Raw genomic sequence first — 21,844 nt, forward strand, 5'->3', positions numbered from 1 at the left:
TAAAGACAATGTGTTGCCTCTAGCACAATCACATACCAAGAGCAGCAATGGATTATCAAAGCTGCTAAAGAGTTCTGGTATAAAATAGCCCTAGCTGAATTAGAACTGTGTGTGTTCTGATTGGAATCTTTGGTTATTTCATACAATTGTACTGTTGATTATATTTTTATGTATATAGTGTGTTACATAATGTTTCTTAAACCTTGCAGTGAATCAAAAGTATAACTGTACAATTTTTCTTCTGTCCTTCCTGCAAATTCGGACATTGGATATTAGATGTAATATCTTAGGAAGTCTTGAAGTCCACGTTATTTCCCAACAGATGTTTATTTCAGATCAGTTGTAACATGGTCCAATATACCGTGGAGAATTTATTTTTGAGGCTTACGCATTTTCTGTTTTAACTTACCTGCAGATAAACAACAAAGCCAACGTAGTAACCAGCCCAAAAGAACCCATACCTACCCCAGCACTGGTATACCTTGATTCCTTTTTCTATTTGTTTTTTACCATTTGCTTTTGGAGGTACTATGTAATCTTTTTCAAAATGTGCCTCTGTTCTGTTATGTAAAACAGCACATATTTACAGCTCTTTATCATAACAATGAACATGGTCATTCCTATTATTCTGCATGTCATAGTGCCAGGCTATTGCCTGCCTGCATATTGCTTTTAGCTCCTCTACTGATGTCAGCTACTATACCCAAAGGTGGACTGCTCTAAATTTAGCAAAACAAAGCTTCGACTTCAGGGAGCTAACAGAAATGCTGGTAGGCAGTTTAAGAAATTGCATGCTGCTACTGTAGGTGATAAGGCCATTTCCTACAGGATGCCAAGCAGTAGTTGCTGATAGTAATAGAAACCCATTTCTAATTTTGATTTTTTTGCTAATTGTGTTTGACTTTTTTTCACATGATGGTAGTAAAACTGCTTTGGCTCTCATTCCTCTAGTTGGCTCTTAAACATTTTGATCGCTGAAGATAACCATGACCAATGAGAGTTTTCTTTTATCTTGCTCAGGAGCCCCAAACTACTGTAATCCACAATCCTGCTGATGGAAATAAGGTATTCCAAGATGCGTTCACTGCTTAAGCATTTCAGCACTTGCTTCATCAAAGTGCATAGTATAAGATGTAATCAATATCTACAAACATTTGTAATATTTGATGGGATTTGTTATACGGATCAAACAAAGACCTTTGTTATAAAGAGGAACTGGAGTACACCGATGTTGGCTTGCACATATTCTTCAGCTTCTGCTATTTGTGATGTGATTTCCTGTTTTTTGTTAGGGAGGGGAATGCATGGACCATTTGAAAAGCATTCAGTGTTCTTTATGCGTCTTCAATACACTTCATCTTGATAGAAGTATGGGTGTAATGTTTATTAGCATGCTATGTTATGGTGTATGGCTGCATGCATGAGTGGAGGAAACATCTGCTTATTGAAAACTGCAGCCATTTTGTTTGGCTGTGTTGTAAACAGCATTAGCCACAGAAAATATTATTGGTCTTTGATGCTAATGCTTTGCTATTCTTTGGACAGTTGATATCATGTGGTTTTGGACCCATTTTAATTCTGTTTTTGAGGAGTCATTTACTGGTGATGCAAATTTATTGTAAATCGCACGATTTTCAAAGAAAAAGATATAAAGTGTAAGAACCAGCTATTTAAAGCTAAAATTTGAATGTGCCTATTGTACAGAACTGATTCTATTTCTGAAAGTTCTTGCAACTTATCTAAATGCATAGGTAGTTTTTGTTATGTTCTGTACTTCCAAAAGCTAATTGGGAAAAAAAAAACATGGGAGCCACAAATTTCTTTTTCTTTTGTGAGGCACTCACATATGATGTGACCTGTACCATTCACATACTTTTACATATAACCCATAATGAATTATGTAAACAAACAAAGAATGTTTCAACACACACACACACACACACACACACACACACACACTTGTAAATTTAAAATTTTCCCATTCAGGCCTAGAGATTTAATCACTGTGGAGGATTTCTTGCTCTTGTGGGATATTGCCTTTCCTGACAAGGGGGCATCACTCTGCTTGGCAGGTGGAATTTGTGGTTCTGAAACAATTTCAGGTTTTGTGGCCTCCTCCATAGTGGTTGTAGTAGTTGGCTCTGGGTCGACAGGAAGTGATTCTGACAGCTATGGACAAGTTAGAGCTAATATTTTCATTTTGACCATGCCTAGATAACTGGTTCCTCCAATATTATAGCTCTCAGCTTGGATGGTACAACAACTCTCAACCCCCACATAAGGCAATCCCCATCAAGTGTAGTGTATTTAAAATCTGAGTGATATTGTTTGATTAAGCTTTCTTTGTTTACATAATTCATTATGGGTTATATGTAAGAAGCACATGACTGGTATATGTCCGCGCTATGACATCTTGTCTGTGCCTCAGTAAAGTAAAAGAAATTACGCACAGGCATCCCAGCTCCCATGTTTTTTTTTGATTAGTTCTGGAGTTACAAAACATAAGTTTTAATAGCAGAAAACCTATTTTGTCAGTTGTAATTCTAAAAAGGTTTTAAAATCTCATTCATATTTATAATACTCACAAAATGCCTGTTATTGGTTGCCAGTTGCATTAGAACTTCTGTGGCTAAGGCGAGAAATCATAAATTTGTGTTTATTATTTCCTGACTTTGTTGAAGAATGTACGTTTTTTGTCAGTAACTGCATGTTTCTTGGTTATATCTTGGGAGGCATGTATTGTATCAGGTGAAACTTTTGTCTATTTATGGTGGTAAGTCCTGCTGGCTTCTGTTTCTTTCTGCTTGTGGTATCTCGACGAGCCACCAGCTATGATCTGTTCCTCCAGTTACCAACTAGGTGCATCAGCTGGGTATATCAGCACTCATTATTCTTCATTTTACATATGTCTTGGCAAAAGCCTCTGCCGTTTGGTATGGTGACAACAATATCTATTATGAACTCTATCGATTGTTTAAAAATATTAATATATCTAATTAAAATATATAAAACATCTTTGTTCAGTATCAATTTCTCTATGAACATAGTAAGATTTTACTAAGAACTGGTCAATAAAGTTTTCAAATACATTTACCTAGTATAAATAGTAGTCTGTATCATAACAACCCAATGTTATTTGCCAAATCTTGTTTGTGGGGGTAGCTGCCTATTGAATCAATCAAGTGAGAAAAGTGAAAACAAAGTAATTTGAAGGCTGGCCTGCTGCATGTAAAGCAGTTGCATTCTGGCTAAGCCCAAAGATTTGAACAATATCAATTGGTATTGACCTTGAGGAGATTCACAGGGTCATTATAAATTAACAGCTCATACTAAACCACAGAGCTGCATCATGTTATTAGGGAGTTGACCATGTAAAGTTTAAAGGGAGAATTAAAGGAGAGAAGCAACATAGAATTTTCAAGCTGCATTGAAGAGACAAGATTGGATGATCATGGATATCTTTGGTTTTCGTACAAGAGGAGATTATAGAGAAGGGAATGGGAGGATTTTGAAAATAACATTGAATATTTTAAAAGGAATGGTTGACTCACAGATTCTAGGAAGGTTAACTAGCGTGGAATGTGAGTGACCAGGTCATTGGCAGCATTAAGCCAGAAAAGGGCATCAGAGGTTTGAATGGGTGAGTACAGAATAGAATAAGGAGTGCATTTGAATAGCAACTTCTGATATAACAGAGCTGGTGGGCTACTGATGAAATTGTTAAATATTTCTTCCATCTTACTTCCTCTTTGCATCTGTGTTCTTAGTGTTGTGTTGCACTGTTTGAATCAATTCTTCAGTACCTGTATGCACATAATCACTGTGTATCTGCATGTGTTTTCCTCGTAGGAATCCTCGGAAAGCACCAACACAACCATTGAAGATGAAGATGTGAAAGGTAAACAAAATAAAGTATAATTTTAATACAATTGAATGGAACATAGTTTCAAATCTATATTGTTTTGCAATTGACATAACTGTAATAATTTTGCAGTGCATCAGCAAACAGGCTCATTCAAAGCTGCAAACATTATAGATAGATAGATATACCTTATTGATCCTGAGGGAAATTGGGTTTCGTTACAGCGGCACCAACCAAGAATAGAGCATAAATATAGCAATACAAAAACCACAAACAATCAAACAACAAAATGCAAACTATGCCAGATGGAAAAAAGTCCAGGACCAGTCTATTGGCTCAGGGTGTCTGACCCTCCACGGGAGGAGCTGCAAGTTCGATGGCCACAGGCAGAAACGACCTCCCGTTATGAAGCAGGGTTTAGTGTCTGAGATCAGTTTAAGCCCAGAAGTTGGATTTTACCGGTATCCTAAGCATGGTGTGCATGTAGTGTTAATTCCAACGCCCCCCCACCCCGCCAATACGACAAAGGCAATGTTGTGCACTACAAGTAGCATTACAATGCTCTACACCAAGCATCATTTGTTAAAATGGGAACTATGTAGCTCTCAGTGGGAATAGTCTCAGCTGGCATGTGGCAAACCATCAAAAGCATTTGGAAAAGCAGCAAACACGAAATGCTAGAGGAACTCAGAAGGCCAAGTAGCATCTATGGAAAAGAGTACAGTCGAAATTTCAGACCGAGACTCTGAAGGACAGAGGGCCTTGGCCCAAAACGACAACTGTACTCTTTTCCATAGAAGCTGCCTGGCCTGCTGAGTTCCCCCAGCATTTTGTGTATTTTTCTTGGATTTCCAGCACCTGCAGATTTTTTTCTTGTTTGTAGCTACAAAATTGTCTAAGTAACAGAGAACAATAGAGTTGAAAGTTTGTTTTGGACGAAAAAGGATGGGGGTCTACTGTGGAATTCTCCAAGGATCAGTATTATGTCCATTGATTTTATTTCATAGAGTATATAACAGTACAACATAGGAATAGGCCTTTTGACACATGATATTATGTCAAGCGAATTATACTAGTAATTAAATGTTTAACTAAACAAGAATTTTCAAAATAAACTTATTTTCGAAGTACATATATTGCACCATATACAACTCCAAAGTTTGTTTTCTCACAGGCATACTCTATAGATCCAGTACCCTAATGAATGACCCCATCAGCTGGGCAGGCAACCAGAGTGCAAAAGACAACAAACTGTGCAAATATAAAAAAAATACATAAATAAGCAATAAATATTGAGAACATGAGATGAAGAGTCCTTGAAAGTGAGTCCAGAGGTTGTAGGAACATTTCAAAGATGGGGCAAGTGAAGTTGAGTGAAATGATCCCTTTTGGTTGAAGAGTCTAATGGTTATGGGGTAATAACTGTTCCTGAACCTGGTGGTGAGAGTCCTGAGGCTCCTGTACCTCCTTCCTGATGGGAACAGTGAGAAGACAGCATGGCCTGGGTTGTGGGAGTCCCTGATGATGGATGCTGCTTTCCTGCGACAACATTCTGAGCAGATGAACTCAATGGAGGGGAGGGCTTTTCCTGTAACAGACTGAGCTGTATCCACTACTTTTTGTAGGCATTGGTGTTTCCATTACAGGCTGTGATGCAGCCAGTTAATGTACTCTCCACTACACATCTACAGAAGTTTGTCGAAGTTTTAGATGTCATACTGAATCTTTGCAAACTCCTAAGGAAGTAAAGACGCTGCTGTGCTTTCTTCGTAATTGTACTTGCGTGCTGAGCCCAGGACAGATACTTTGAAATGATAACACGGAGGAATTTAAAGTTGCTGACCCTCTCCACCTCTGATCCTCCGATAAAGACTGGCTCATGAACCTCTGGTTTCCTCCTCCTGAAGTCAATAATCAGCTCCTTGGTCTTGCTGACACTGATATAAAAGGTCGTTGTTGTGGCAGCACTCCAACATATTTTCAATTTCTCCAACATACTGATAGGTCACCACCATTGATTCGGCCTACAACAGAGGTGTTGTCGGTAGACTTGAATGTGACATTGGAGCTGTGCTTTGTCATAGCCCCAGTGTAAAGCAAATAGAGCATGAAGCTACTAGAGTAGGGGGCTAGACACGAAGCTACTAGAGCAGGGGGCGAGACACGAAGCGACTAGAGCAGGGGGCTAGACACGAAGCTACTAGAGCAGGGGGCGAGACACGAAGCGACTAGAGCAGGGGGCTAGACATGAAGCTACTAGAGCAGGGGGCTGGACATGAAGTGACTGGAGCAGGGGGCTAGGCATGAAGCGACTAGAGCAGGGGGCGAGACACGAAGCGACTAGAGCAGGGGGCTGGACACGAAGCAACTGGAGCAGGGGGCGAGACACGAAGCGACTAGAGCAGGGGCTGGACACGAAGCAACTGGAGCAGGGGGCGAGACACGAAGCGACTAGAGCAGGGGCTGGACACGAAGCAACTGGAGCAGCGGGCGAGACACGAAGCGACTAGAGCAGGGGCTGGACACGAAGCAACTGGAGCAGGGGGCTGGACACAAAGCGACTGGAGCAGGGGGCGAGACACGAAGCGACTAGAGCAGGGGGCTGGACACGAAGCTACTAGAGCAGGGGGCTGGTCACAAAGCTACTAGAGCAGGGGGCGAGACACGAAGCTACTAGAGCAGGGGGCGAGACACGAAGCTACTAGAGCAGGGGGCTGGACACAAAGCGACTGGAGCAGGGGGCGAGACACGAAGCGACTAGAGCAGGGGGCTGGACACGAGGCAACTGGAGCAGGGGGCTGGACACGAAGCAACTGGAGCAGGGGGCTGGACACGAAGCTACTAGAGCAGGGGGCTGGACACGAGGCGACTGGAGCAGGGGGCGAGACACGAAGCGACTGGAGCAGGGGGCTGGACACGAGGCTACTAGAGCAGGGGGCTGGACACGAGGCGACTGGAGCAGGGGGCGAGACACGAAGCGACTGGAGCAGGGGGCTGGACACGAGGCTACTGGAGCAGGGGGCTGGACACGAAGCGACTAGAGCAGGGGGCGAGACACGAAGCGACTAGAGCAGGGGGCTGGACACGAAGCTACTAGAGCAGGGGGCTGGTCACGAAGTGACTGGAGCAGGGGGCGAGGCATGAAGCGACTAGAGCAGGGGGCGAGACACGAAGCGACTAGAGCAGGGGGCTGGACACAAAGCTACTAGAGCAGGGGGCTGGACACAAAGCTACTAGAGCAGGGGGCGAGACACGAAGCGACTAGAGCAGGGGCTGGACACGAGGCTACTGGAGCAGAGGGCTGGACACGAAGTGACTAGAGCAGGGGTCTGGACACGAAGCAACTAGAGCAGGGGGCGAGACACGAAGCGACTAGAGCAGGGGGCTGGACACGAAGCGACTAGAGCAGGGGGCGAGACACGAAGCGACTAGAGCAGGGGGCTGGACACGAAGCAACTGGAGCAGGGGGCTAGGCATGAAGCGACTAGAGCAGGGGGCTAGACACGAAGCTACTAGAGCAGGGGGCTGGACGCGAAGCGACTGGAGCAGGGGGTGAGACATGAAGCGCCTGGAGCAGGGTCTAGGCATGGAGCGACGAGAGCAGGGGTGAGACACGAAGCGAATAGATCAGGGGGCTGGACGCGAAGCGACTCTGTGGCCTGCAGTCAACAAATGACACAGTGCTAAACTGAACAGAATGTTCCCAGGTTGTGCCAGACTGAACGGAACGTTCCCAGGTTGTGCCAAAGTGAAGGGAACGTTCCCAGGTTGTGCCAGACTGAACGGAACGTTCTCAGGTTGTGCCAAAGTGAAGGGAACGTTCCCAGGTTGTGCCAGACTGAACGGAACGTTCCCAGGTTGTACCAAAGTGAAGGGAACGTTCCCAGATTGTGCCAGACTGAACGGAACATTCTCAGGTTGTGCAAAATTCAACGGAACATTCGCAGATTGTTTGGAGGCTGTGCTATGTTTTATTTAATATTCTGTGTTATTTGCTTTTCTGCCATTTGTGTGATTTGTTTTTTTTTCACATGAAACCCCCTTTTCCTCTGGGCGTCTCTAGAAAACCAACTCGTTAGCCCCTTGCTAACAGCCACTGGATTCTGTGGTGATAAACCCACCTTTCTCCGGCTTCGTACGTCCAGAGTGTATACAACTTTGTTCCGCAAAATCCGTGAAGTTGGGCTGTCTCACCCACCAAACCCTGGTTTGTGTGAATGCTGTGTGATTTACTACCCCCAGCAAGAAATAACAGATCATACTCTACATACAATTGTAAAGAAGTATATTTCAGAATGTTAATTTAAGCAAACAGCTATTAAATAAAAGAAAGAAAAAAAAAACAAAAACACCATAAGACCATAAGACAAAGGAGCAGAAGTCATTCGGCCCATCAAGTCTGCTCCGCCATTTTATCATGAGGGGATCCATTCTCCCATTTAGTCCCAGTCCCCTGCCTTCTCACCATAACCTTTGATGCCCTGGCTACTCAGATACCTATCAATCTCTGCCTTAAATACACCCAATGACTTGGCCTCCACTGCGGCCCGTGGCAACAAATTCCATAGATTCACCACCCTCTGACTAAAAAAATATCTTCGCATTTCTCTTCTGAATGGGCGCCCTTCAATCCTTAAGTCATGCCCTCTCGTACAAGACTCCCCCATCATGGGAAACAACTTTGCCACATCCACTCTGTCCATGCCTTTCAACATTTGAAATGTTTCTATGAGGTCTCCCCTCATTCTTCTAAACTCCAAGGAATACAATCCAAGAGCAGACAAATGTTCCTCATATGTTAACCCTCTCATTCCCAGAATCATTCTAGCGAGTAGGGTAAAGGAAAACCCCAAGGCATTCTTCAATTATGTGAAGAAAAAAAGGATGACAGGAGTGAAGGTAGGACCGATTAGAGATAAAGGTGGGAAGATGTGCCTGGAGGCTGTGGAAGTGAGCGAGGTCCTCAATGAATACTTCTCTTCGGTATTCACCAATGAGAGGGAAATTGATGATGGTGAGGACAATATGAGTGAGGTTGATGTTCTGGAGCATGTTGATATTAAGGGAGAGGAGGTGTTGGAGTTGTTAAAATACATGAGGACAGATAAGTCCCCGGGGCCTGACAGAATATTCCCCAGGCTGCTTCATGAGGCGAGAGAAGAGATTGCTGAGCCTCTGGCTAGGATCTTTATGTCCTCGTTGTCCACGGGAATGATACCGGAGGATTGGAGGGAGGCGAATGTTGTTCCCTTGTTCAGAAAAGGTAGTAGGGATAGTCCGGGTAATTATAGACTAGTGAGCCTTACGCCTGTGGTGGGAAAGCTGTTGGAAAAGATTCTTAGAGATAGGATCTATAGACATTTAGAGAATCATGGTCTGATCAGGGACAGTCAGCATGGCTTTGTGAAGGGCAGATCGTGTCTAACAAGCCTGATAGAGTTCTTTGAGGAGGTGACCAGGCATATAGATGAGGGTAGTGCAGTGGATGTGATCTATATGGATTTTAGTAAGGCATTTGACAAGGTTCCACACGGTAGGCTTATTCAGAAAGTTAGAAGGCATGGGATCTGGGGAAGTTTGGCCAGGTGGATTCAGAATTGGCTTGCCTGCAGAAGGCAGAGGGTGGTGGTGGAGGGAGTACATTCAGATTGGAGGATTGTGACTAGTGGTGTCCCACAAGGATCTGTTCTGGGACCACTACTTTTCGTGATTTTTAATAACGACCTGGATGACGGGGTAGAAGGGTGGGTTGGCAAGTTTGCAGACAACACAAAGGTTGGTGGTGTTGTAGATAGTGTAGAGGATTGTCAAAGATTGCAGAGAGACATTGATAGGATGCAGAAGTGGGCTGAGAAGTGGCAGATGGAGTTCAACCCGGAGAAGTGTGAGGTGGTACACTTTGGAAGGACAAACTCCAAGGCAGAGTGCAAAGTAAATGGCAGGATACTTGGTAGTGAGGAGGAGCAGAGGGATCTCGGGGTACATGTCCACAGATCCCTGAAAGTTGCCTCACAGGTGGATAGGGTAGTTAAGAAAGCTTATGAGGTGTTAGCTTTCATAAGTTGAGGGATAGAGTTTAAGAGTCGCGATGTAATGATGCAGCTCTATAAAACTCTGGTTAGGCCACACTTGGAGTATTGTGTCCAGTTCTGATCACCTCACTATAGGAAAGATGTGGAAGCATTGGAAAGGGTACAGTGGAGATTTACCAGGATGCTGCCTGGTTTAGAAAGTATGCATTATGATCAGATATTAAGGGAGCTAGGGCTTTACTCTTTGGAGAGAAGGAGGATGAGAGGAGACATGATAGAGGTGTACAAGATAATAAGAGGAATAGATAGAGTGCATAGCCAGCACCTCTTCCCCAGGGCACCACTGCTCAATACAAGAGGACATGGCTTTAAGGTAAGGGGTGGGAAGTTCAAGGGGGATATTAGAGGAAGGTTTTTTACTCAGAGAGTGGTTGGTGTGTGGAATGCACTGCCTGAGTCAGTGGTGGAGGCAGATACACTAGTGAAGTTTAAGAGACTACTAGACAGGTATATGGAGGAATCTAAGGTGGGGGCTTATATGGGAGGCAGGGTTTGAGGGTCGGCACAACATTGTGGGCCGAAGGGCCTGTACTGTGCTGTACTATTCTACGTCCTATGTTCTATGAATCTTCTCTGTACCCTCTCCAACGTCAGCAAATCCTTTCTTAAATAAGGAGACCAAAACTGCCCATAGTACTCCAAGTGAGGTCTCACCAGCGCCTTATAGTGCCTCAACATCACATCCTTGCTCCTATGCTCTGTTCCTCTAGTAATGAATGCCAACATTGCATTTGCCTTCTTCACCACCGACTCATCCTGGAGGTTAACCTTAAGGGTATCCTGTACGGGGACTCCCAAGTCCCGTTGCATCTCAGAACTTTGAATTCTTTCCCCATTTAAATAATAGTCTGCCCGTTTATTTCTTCTGCCAAAGTGCATAACCATACACTTTCCAACATTGTATTTCATTTGCCACTTCTTTGCCCATTCTTCCAATCTATCCAAGTCTCTCTGCAGACTCTCCATTTCCTCAGCACTACCGGCCTCTCCACCTATCTTCGTATCGTCAGCAAACTTAGCCACAAAGCCATCTATTCCATAATCCAAATCGTTTATGTACAATGGAAAAAGAAGCGGCCCCAACACGGACCCCTGTGCAACACCACTGGTAACCGGCAGCCAACCAGAATAGGATCCCTTTATTCCCACTCTCTGTTTCCTGCCAATCAGCCAATGCTCTATCCACGTATGTAACTTTCCCATAATTCCGTGGGCTCTTATCTTGTTAAGTAGCCTCATGTGTGGCACCTTGTCAAAGGCCTTCTGAAAACCCAAATATACAACATCTACTGCATCTCCCTTGTCTAGCCTACTTGTAATTTCCTCAAAAAATTGTAATAGGTTTGTCAGGCAGGATTTTCTTTTAAGGAATCCATGCTGAGTTCTGCCTATCTTGTCATATGCCTCCAGGTACTCTGTAACCTCATCCTTGACAATCGACTCCAACAACTTCCCAACCACCGATGTCAAGCTAACAGGTCTATAATTTCCTTTTTGCTTCCTTGCCCCCTTCTTAAATAGTGGAGTGACATTTACAATCTTCCAGTCCAACGGAACCATGCCAGAATCTATCGACTTTTGAAGATCATCGCTAATGCCTCCGCAATCTCCACAGCTACTTCTGTCAGAACACGCGGGTGCATTCCATCTGGTCCGGGAGATTTATCTACCTTTAGACTATCCAGCTTCCTGAGTACTCTCTCTGTCGTAATTGTGACTGCGCACTCTTCTCTTCCCTGCCACCCTTGGGTGTCCAGTATACTGCTGATGTCTTCCTCAGTGAAGACTGATGCAAAATACTCGTTATAGTTCCTCTGCCATCTCCTTATCTCCCATTACAATTTCTCCAGCATCATTTTCTATCGGACCTATATCTACTCTCACCTGTCTTTTACTCTTTATATACTTGAAAAAGCTTTTAGTATCCTCTTTGATATTATTTGCTACCTTCCTTTCATAGTTAATCTTTTCCCTCTTAATGACCTTCTTAGTTTCCTTTTGTAAGCTTTTAAGAACTTCCCAATTCTCTGTCTTCCCACTAATTTTTGCTTCCTTGTGTGCCCTCTCCTTTCCTTTAACTTTGGCTTTGGCTTCTCTTGTCAACCACGGTTGCATCCTTTTTCCATTCGAAAACTTCTTCTTTTTTGGAATATACCTGTCTTGCACCTTCCTCACTTCTCGCATAAACTCCAGCCACTGCTGCTCTGCCATCTTTCCCGCCAGGGTCCCTTTCCAGTCAACTTTGGCCAGTTCCTCTCTCATGCCACTGTAATTTCCTTTACTCCACTGAAATACCGACACATCAGATTTCGGCTTCTCTTTTTCAAATTTCGCAGTGAACTCAATCATGTTATGATCACTGCCTCCTAAGGGTTCCTTCACCTCAATCTCTCTAATCACCTCCGGTTCATTACACAATACCCAATCCCCTCGTGGGCTCAACAACAAGTTGTTCTAAAAAGCCATCTCGCAGACATTCTACAAATTCTCTCTCTTGAGATTCAGTGCCGACCTGGTTTTCCCAATCTGCTAAAGTCCCCCACAATTATCATAACATTGCCCTTCTGACAAGCCTTTTCTATTTCCTGTTGTAATTTGTAGTCCACATCACTGCAGCTGTTTGGAGGCCTATAAAAACTGCCATCAGGGTCTTTTTACCTCTGCGATTTCTTAGCTCAACCCATAAAGATTCTGCACCTTCCGATCCTATATCACCCCTTTGTAATGATCTAATATCATTTCTTACCAATAAAGCCACGCCTCCCCCTCTGTCTACCTTCCTATCCTTCCGATACACCGTGTATCCTTGGACGTTCAGCTCCCAGAGACATGCATCCTTTAGCCAGGTCTCAGTGATGGCCACAATATCATACCTGCCAGTCTGTAGCTGTAGGACAAGATCATCCACCTTATTCCTTATGCTGCGTGCATTTAAGTATAACACCTTAAGACCAGTATTTGGTACTTTTCGCTTTGATTTCACTGCAACTTTATTGCACTGCAACTCATCCCAATGGCTGCAAATTTGCCCCATCACCTGCCTGTCTTTCCTGACATCTTTACTGTTCACTATCTTAGATCTATTTCTGTTTTCCCCTTCCTCCGCTCGATCATTCCGATTCCCATCCCCCTGCCAAATTAGTCTAAACCCTCCCTAACAGCTCTATTAAACTTTCCAGCCAGGATATTGGTCCCCTTTGGGTTCAGGTGTAACCTGTCCTTTTTGAACAGGTCATACTTCCCCCAGAAGAGATCCCAATTATCCAAGAATCTGAAGCCCTGCCCCCTACACCAGTCTCTCAGCCACACATTCATCTGCCTGATCCTACTATTCTTGCCCTCGCTAGCACGTGGCACAGGTAGCAATCCCGAGATTACTACGTTGGAGGTCCTGCTTCTCGGCTTCCTTCCTAACTCCCAGAAATCTCTCTTCAGGACCTCCTCCTTTGACCTATCTATGTCATTGGTACCAACATGTACCAAGACAACTGGCTGCTCACCCTCCCACTTCAGAATATTCTGGACCTGATCCGAGATATCCCATACCCTGGGACCTGGAACTTGGCACCTGAACCCATTACTCTTGAACAGTCAAATGTGTACTTAAGTTGGAGCTCTTCATTAACTTGTCTGTCGCTCATGCACTGGACCCTCAGTCTGCATGAAAACACACATCACCTGTCATTTGAAATCCACCTCGAACAAGTGGGTCTCCTACGGGAGTATTGGTCCTCCCTCCTCGAAGCCATTCATCAGCACAAAGCACCTTGTGCAACAGGAGTGGCATCCTCAGCCATCTTTTTTTGTGTCTTCTCCCAGATCTGGACAACAAAGACCTCTCCCCGCCCCCCAATTCTACCATCCTGATTGGCTGATAGCACATTCCTAAGTTGAATATCAAGCATCGTATCTCAACTCAAACCCAAGCAAGCTGAAAGCAGAACAGACTGCCCCTACAGAATGGCTAAAATGAAATATCTACAGCATCGCAGTAAAAGTCCTAACCAGTGCATTATGTGTGCATTGGGTGTATGGTGTTTTCTTTGACCAGGTTCTATGGTGTTCCTTTCTTTTTGCCGCTGTCTGTGAGAAGACAAATGTCAGGGTTTAAACTACATGCACACTTTGAATCTTTGTGGAGGGAATATTGTTGTAAACCCCAGTTAATTCGGATTGGCAAGTTAGGGAATCAAGGATTCAATTGCACAAGGACGAATTGAGGCTAAGGTCTTGAAGTTAATTGATTAGTTTTAAAGGGATGGTAGTATTAAACGCTGAGCTATGTTTGATAAAGAACATACAGATGTGTGCATCTTTGCTGTCCAGATGTTCTAGAGCTGAAGGACGAGCCAATGAGATGGCATCTGCTGTGGACCTGTCGTTCCATTAGGCAAATTAGAGCGGAGTGAAATAAATTCTCAGGCAGGAGTTGATATGCTTCCTCGTTAACCTCTCAAAAACTTCATAACCAAGTGCTACTGGTCATTGAGGCAGATTATAGCATTCTTGTGAGGCACTGTTATAAGCGAAGCCAGCTTAATGCAGGTGGCTACTTCAGACTGCCAAAGTGAGGAGTTTAAAATCTCAATGAATACTCCAGCCAGTTGATTAGCACAGGTCTTTAATATTTGGTCATATACCCCACCTGGGCCAGATGTTTTCCATGGATTCACCCTCTGAAAGGATACTTGCACTTCTGCTTTGATCCTGAAATCACAGGATTGTCAGAGCTGTGGGAGTTTATGATTGTTTTTTTCGTGTTTTGGAGGTCAAAGTGAGCCTAGAAGGCATTGAGCTCATCTGGAAGCAAAGCCCTGTTGTCACCTAACTTGCTTGATTTTAGAAACATAGAATATAGGTGCAGGAGTAGGCCATTCGGCCCTTCGAGCCTGCACCGCCATTCAGTATGATCATGGCTGATCATCCAACTCTGAACCCTGTACCAGCCTTCCCTCCATACCCCATGATCCCTTTAGCCAGAAGGGCCATATCTAACTCCCTCTTAAATATAGCCAATGAACTGGCCTCAACTGTTTCCTGTAGCAGAGAATTCCACAGATTCACCACTCTGTGTGTGAAGGAGTTTTTCCTAATCTCGGTCCTAAAAGGCTTCCCCTTTATCCTCAAACTGTGACCCCTCGTTCTGGACTTCCCCAACATCGGGAACAATCTTCCTGCATCTAGCCTGTTCAATCCCTTTAGGATTTTATACGTTTCAATAAGATCCCCCCTCAATCTTCTAAATTCCAACGAATATAAGCCTAGTCGATCCAGTCCTTCATCATCTGAAAGTCTTTCCATCCCAGGAATCAATCTGGTGAACCTTCTTTGTACTCCCTCTATGGCAAGGATGTCTTTCCTCAGATTAGGGGACCAAAACTGCACACAATATTCCAAGTGTGATCTCACCAAGGCCTTGTACAACTGCAGTAGCACCTCCCTGCTCCTGTACTCGAATCTTCTTGCTATGAATGCCAGCATACCATTCGCCTTTTTCACCGCCTGCTGTACCTGCATGCCCACTTTCAATGACTGGTGTACAATGACACCCAGGTCTCGTTGCAACTCCCCTTTTCCTAATCGGCCACCATTCAAATAATAATCTGTTTTCCTGTTTTTGCCACCAAAGTGGATAACCTCATATTTATCCACATTAAATTGCATTAGCCATGAATTTGCCCACTCACTTAACCTATCCAAGTCACCCTGCATCCTCTTAGCATCCTCCTCACAGCTAACACTGCCGCCTAGCTTTGTGTCATCCACAAACTTGGAGATGCTGCATTTAATTCCCTCATCTAAGTCATTAATATATATTGTAAACAACTGGGGTTCCAGCACTGAGCCTTGCAGTACCCCACTAGTCACTGCCTGCCATTCTGAAAAGGTCCCGTTTATTCCTGCTCTTTGCTTCCTGTCTGCCAACCAATTCTGTATCCACATCAATACCTTACCCCCAATTCCATGTGCTTTAAGTTTGCACACTAATCTCCTGTATGGGACCTTGTCATAAGCCTTTTGAAAATCCAAATATACCACATCCACTGGTTCTCCCCTATCCACTCTACTAGTTACATCCTCAAAAAATTCTATGAGATTCGTCAGACATGATTTTCCTTTCACAAATCCATGCTGACTTTGTCCGATGATTTCACCGCTTTCCAAATGTGCTGTTATCACATCTTTGATAACTGACTCTAGCATTTTCCCCACCACCGATGTTAGGCTAACCGGTTTATAATTCCCCTGTTTCTCTCTCCCTCCTTTTTTAAAAAGTAGGGTTACATTAGCCACCCTCCAATCCTCAGGAACTATTAAATTATCACTAATGCATCCACTATTTCTTGGGCTACTTCTTTAAGCACTCTAGGATGCAGACCATCTGGCCCTGGGGATTTATCTGCCTTTAATCCCTTCAATTTACCTAACAGCACTTCCCTACTAACATGTATTTCCCTCAGTTCCTCCATCTCACTGGACCCTCTGTCCCCTACTATTTCCGGAAGATTATTTATATTTTCCTTAGTGAAGACAGAACCAAAGTAGCTTTTCAATTGGTCTGCCATGTCCTTGCTCCCCATAATCAGTTCACCTGTTTCTGTCTGTAGGGGACCTACATTTGTCTTAACCGATCTTTTTCTTTTCACATATCTATAAAAGCTTTTACAGTCAGTTTTTATGTTCCCTGCCAGTTTTCTCTCATAATCTTTTTTCCCTTTCCTAATTAAGCCCTTTGTCCTTCTCTGCTGGACTGAATTTTTCCCAGTCCTCATGTGAGCCACTTTCTCTGGCTAATTTGTATGCTTCTTCTTTGGAACTAATACTATCCCTAATTTCCCTTGTCAGCCACGGGTGCACTACCTTCCCTGATTTGTTCTTTTGCCAAACTAGAATGAAAAATTGTTGTAGTTCATCCATGCAATCTTTAAATGCTTGCCATTGCATATCCACCGTCAACCCTTTGAGTGTCATTTGCCAGTCTATCTTAGCTAGTTCACGTCTCATACCTTCAAAGTTACCCCTCTTTAAGTTCAGAACCTTTGTTTCTGAATTAACTATGTCACTCTCCATCTTAATGAAGAATTCCACCATATTATGGACACTCTTACCCAACGGGCCTCTCACGACAAGATTGCTAATTAACCCTTCCTCATTGCTCAATACCCAGTCTAAAATAGCATGCTCTCTAGTTGGTTCCTCGATATGTTGGTTCAGAAAACCATCCCGCATACATTCCAAGAAATCCTCTTCCTCAGCATCCTTACCAATTTGGTTCACCCAATCTATATGTAGATTGAGGTCACCCATTATAATTGCTGTTCCTTTATTGCATGCATTTCTAATTTCCTGTTTAGTGCCATCCCCAACCTCACTACTACTGTTAGGTGGCCCATACACAACTTCCACCAGCGTTTTCTGCCCCTTAGTGTTATGCAGCTCTACCCATATCGATTCCACATCCTCCCGGCTAATGTCCTTCCTTTCTATTGCGTTAATCTCCTCTCTAACCAGCAACGCCACCCCACCTCCTTTTCTTTCATGTCTATCCCTCCTGAATATTGAATATCCCTGAACGTTGAGCTCCCATCCTTGGTCACCCTGGAGCCATGTCTCTGTGATCCCAACTATATCATATTCATTAATAATAATCTGCACTTTCAATTCATCCACCTTGTTACGAATGCTCCATGCATTGACATACAAAGCCTTCAGGCTCGCCTTTACAACACTCTTAGCCCTTATACAATTATGTTGAAAAGTGGCCCTTTTTGATTTTTGCCCTGGATTTGCGGGCCTGCCACTTTTACTTTTCACCTTACTACTTTTTGCTTCTACCCTCATTTTACACCCCTCTGTCTCTCTACACTTGTTCCCATCCCCCTGTTGTGAACTATCCTCCTCTCTCCTAGTCCCTTTAATTTGATTCCCACCCCCCCAACCATTCTAGTTTAAAGTCACCTCAGTAGCCCTCGCAAATGTCCCCGCCAGGATATTGGTCCCCCTAGGATTCCAGTGTAACCCGTCCTTTTTGTACAGGTCACACCTGCACCAAAAGAGGTTCCAATGATCTAAAAACTTCCTGCCCCCTGCTCCAATCCCTCAGCCATGCATTTATCCTCCACCTCATCATATTCCTACTCTCACTGTCGCGTGGCATAGGCAGTAATCCCGAGATTACTACCTTTGCGGTCCTTTTTCTCAACTCCCTTCCTAACTCCCTATATTCTCCTTCAGGACCTCTTCCCTTTTCCTACCTATGTCATTGGTACCTATATGTACCACGACCTCTGGCTCCTCACCCTCCCACTTCAGGATATCTTGGATGCGATCAGAAATATCCCGGACCCTGGCACCAGGGAGGCAAACTACCATCCGGGTCTCTGGACTGCGTCCACAGAATCGCCTATCTGACCCCTTTACTATTGAGTCCCCTATCACAACTGCCCTCCTCTTCCTTGCCCTACCCTTCTGAGCTACAGGGCCAGACTCTGTGCCAGAGGCACGGCCACTGTCACTTCCCCCAGGTAAGCTGTCCCCCTCAACAGTACTCAAACAGGAGTACCTATTGTCAAGGGGCACAGCCACCGGGGTACTCTCTATTACCTGACTCTTCCTCTTCCCCCTCCTAACCGTGACCCACTTGTTTGCCTCCCGTGACCCCAGTGTGACAACCTGCCTGTAACTCCTCTCTATCAACTCCTCACTCTCCCTGACCAGACGAAGGTCATCGAGCTGCAGCTCCAGTTCCCTAACGCGGTCCCTTAGGAGCTGCATCTCGGCGCACCTGGCGCAGATGTGGACATCCATACGTTTCCTTTATAAGAGATGATATCATTCAAGCCCAGCCACAACTGTCAAGCGTTCTTCATTGCTTCAAGTTTAGCTACTTCACCCGTGAGATGGCTTCCCGTAGATTCTACCTGGAATTCTTGTAACTTTATTGGTTGTTAGACTGATCTAGCCCTTAGTAGATTGCAAATCCCATGGTTTTGTCCAGGACATTTATTTGGGGAAGATTCCAAATGATTTTGCAGGGGGGACACACTCATCAACAACTATTTTTATAAAGCCCATGACAACCTTGTATTCATTCAGAATGCTTGCACAGCCCAGACGACTGACTGACAGTAATCCCATAGCCACTGCTCTGCCTCCTGTGGCCACGTCTTTGCTGACCTTGTCTCACAAGTCTTGCTCTTTAGCATCTGCCTGTATGCAGGTAGAACGACAGCCAAGTGATCAGATTTCCTGAAATGTGTTCTGGGCATGGATCGGTAGGCATTCCTTACTTTCGTAAAACAGTGGTCTTGTGATGTTGGGAACTCTGTATGCTAATTCCTTCTGCCTACATGATGTCATTATCCCTCTGTTCTCTGCACATCCATGAGCCTGCCTAAAGGCTGATTTATACTTCTGCGTTAACTGGATGCCGTAACCTACGCAAGTGGCCTACATGCATTGTCAGCATTTATACTTGTGCGTTGGTGTGTTTGTGTTGCTCAGCAATTCGTGCACGTCACGCATGCGCACTCGCCTGCCTGCGCAAGTCTTCATGGTCATGGTAGTCTCGGGGTAAACAAGACGCGAGTGTCTTTTTTCGTGCAAAATGTGTCCTCCATAATTTCGGAGGTCCGTAAAGCTTTATGGAAAGCATTGCAGCCCAGAGTTCCTTCCCTGCCCTTCAGTCGCCCAATTGGAAGCTATTGCAGCTTAGGATGACATGCGATGCTACCAAGCGGACCAATCACAGCTGCTGCAGTCTGTGTTGCCCCGACGCGCGGTTACATTTTGGGAGAGCTGCGCGTCACAGCAACGCAAGCTCTCGCGTAGGGTTCCGCGTTGGCTTTGCGTAGGGTTTGCGGCGACGCAGACCTTACGGCGACGCATTGACACAGAAGTATAAATCAGCCTTAAGAATGCCCCTATTATGTTTACCTTGACCACCACCTTTAGCAATTCATTCTGAGCACCCAACTCTTGTCCCACACATATACTTTGAAAATAAACCCCTCTCACCTTAAATGCATCCTTAATTGTATGTCTTCTAGTGTTGGTATTTTGATCCTGGTAAAAGGTACCAAATGTTTACTTCATTTGGATCTCTCATAACCTTATAAACCCTGTCAGATCTCCCCTTGTCCTCTGTTGCTCCAGAGAAAACAGTCCATATTTGTCCAACCTCTCATAGCACATGCAGGTCAGGCAACATCTATGGAAACTAGTATAGTCGACGTTTCAGATCGAGACCCTTCATCAGGATCCTGATGAAGGGCGTCAGCCCAAAATGTCAACTGTAATCTTATCCATAGGTGTTGCCTAACCTGCTGTGTTCCTCCAGCATTTTGTGTGTGCTGCTTTAACTTCCATCTGCCGTTTTCCCTTCCATATCTGCAATAGATGTCTCTATACCTCTACCATTTGGCAATCTTCTACACCAACCAATTTCAGTCATTTTGATAGGTGTGGGGCACAATTTTCGCATTTGGCAATAACGTAAAAATTGGAGCTCTTGTGAACTGAAAGAAAATAGTAATTTATAGTAATAGTAACATGTCAGAAGACAGACATGTTGATCAATATTGTAAGAGGACTTGACTATAACAGTAATTATGTCATATTGAAATTGAAAAAGGCCCAGGTGAGACTGGAGAATATTGAGCACAGGTTGGTCTTCCCTAGCTGAAGATGGGTGTACTTGTAATAGATGAACTGCAACAAAGATTCTCAGACTGATTTTTGGAACTAGATTTGTCCTTTATGTAGAGTTTAGGCTGACTATTGTCTCGAGTTTGACAGAATGATCTTCAATAAGGTTCAAGAATTCTTACAGAGCTTGATAGGGGTAATGTCTCCTCCTGGCTGGGCTATCTACAACAAGTGGCCTGTCCAAAAGGAAGGAGCTGAGAATTCAGGATGGATAAGAAAACTGTCTTCATCCAGAGGATAATGACTGTTTGGAATTCCCTGTCTAAGAAGTCTGTGGAAGCATCTTACCGAGTATTTACAAAATAGAGGTCTACAGATTTATTTTTGATATTAAAGAAATCAAGGGATTAGTGCAGAAAAGGTAGAAGATTAACCCTGAACATTGAATGACAGTTCAATCTCACAGGGACAAGTTCCTCCATATGATCCTTATTTTTCAACTTAATAGTGGAAGCTACTCCATTCAATTATAGAATTTAAAAGGAAGCACTTAATAAATTAGCAAAGTTTGCCGATGACACAAAATTAGTGGGTGGGGGGGGGCTGATAACATTCAGGCAGCAGAATCAATACAATTAGATCTAAACAAAATCCAAATGTGAGCAGATAAATGGTAGATGAAATTTAATGTAACTAAATGTAAAGTATTACATACAGGGAGTAGAAATATTAGATATAAATATACAATGAGGGATCTTGAGTTAGAAAGTGCCCTGTATGAGAAGGATCAACATCTAGACAATACACAGAAGCGATTAGGAAGGCTCATAGAATGTTGGGCTATATCAGAATCAGGTTTATTATCACTGGCATGTAACTTGAAATTTGCTAACTTAGCAGCAGCAGTTCAATGCAATACATAATCTAGCAGAGAAAAAAAATAGAATAAAAAATAATTAAGTACATCAATTACGGTAAGTATATTGAATAGATTTTTTTAAATCATAGAAACATAGTGTTACGTACCCCGTAACTGGGTTGCCAAACCAGCAGAAATGGATCACTCAGTTGGAGTCTGGAGTACTAGAACTAAGAAAGTTTTATTAAAGAAACAAGCAACACATTAATCGAAAGGATAATAAATGCAACAGTTCAGCGATGATAAACGCACATGTGCACAGAATTAAGATAACAGCATCAATCAAGCTCTATCGTTGTCTAGGGGTAAATGACCAATTTCAAA

At 43.9% G+C, this 21,844-nt stretch overlaps 1 protein-coding gene across 15 annotated transcripts in view; it reads left to right on the top strand.

Annotated features, from left to right (window-relative positions):
- The window catches only part of LOC134344192 (calcium/calmodulin-dependent protein kinase type II delta chain), a 586,032-nt gene that overhangs the window by 519,124 nt on the left and 45,064 nt on the right, over positions 1-21,844 (top strand). For 8 of the 15 annotated variants that reach the window (XM_063043584.1, XM_063043590.1, XM_063043588.1 and 5 more), the window contains 3 exons: positions 416-475; positions 1,021-1,065; positions 3,850-3,898. In XM_063043584.1, coding sequence (XP_062899654.1) covers positions 416-475; positions 1,021-1,065; positions 3,850-3,898 — 154 coding nt within the window. The remainder of the gene's footprint in view (positions 1-415; positions 476-1,020; positions 1,066-3,849; positions 3,899-21,844) is intronic. The other 7 variants (XM_063043595.1, XM_063043596.1, XM_063043598.1 and 4 more) reach the window with 2 other exon arrangements.

The sequence above is a fragment of the Mobula hypostoma genome, chromosome 3, assembly GCF_963921235.1.
Source record: "Mobula hypostoma chromosome 3, sMobHyp1.1, whole genome shotgun sequence".
Lineage (NCBI taxonomy): Eukaryota > Metazoa > Chordata > Chondrichthyes > Myliobatiformes > Myliobatidae > Mobula > Mobula hypostoma.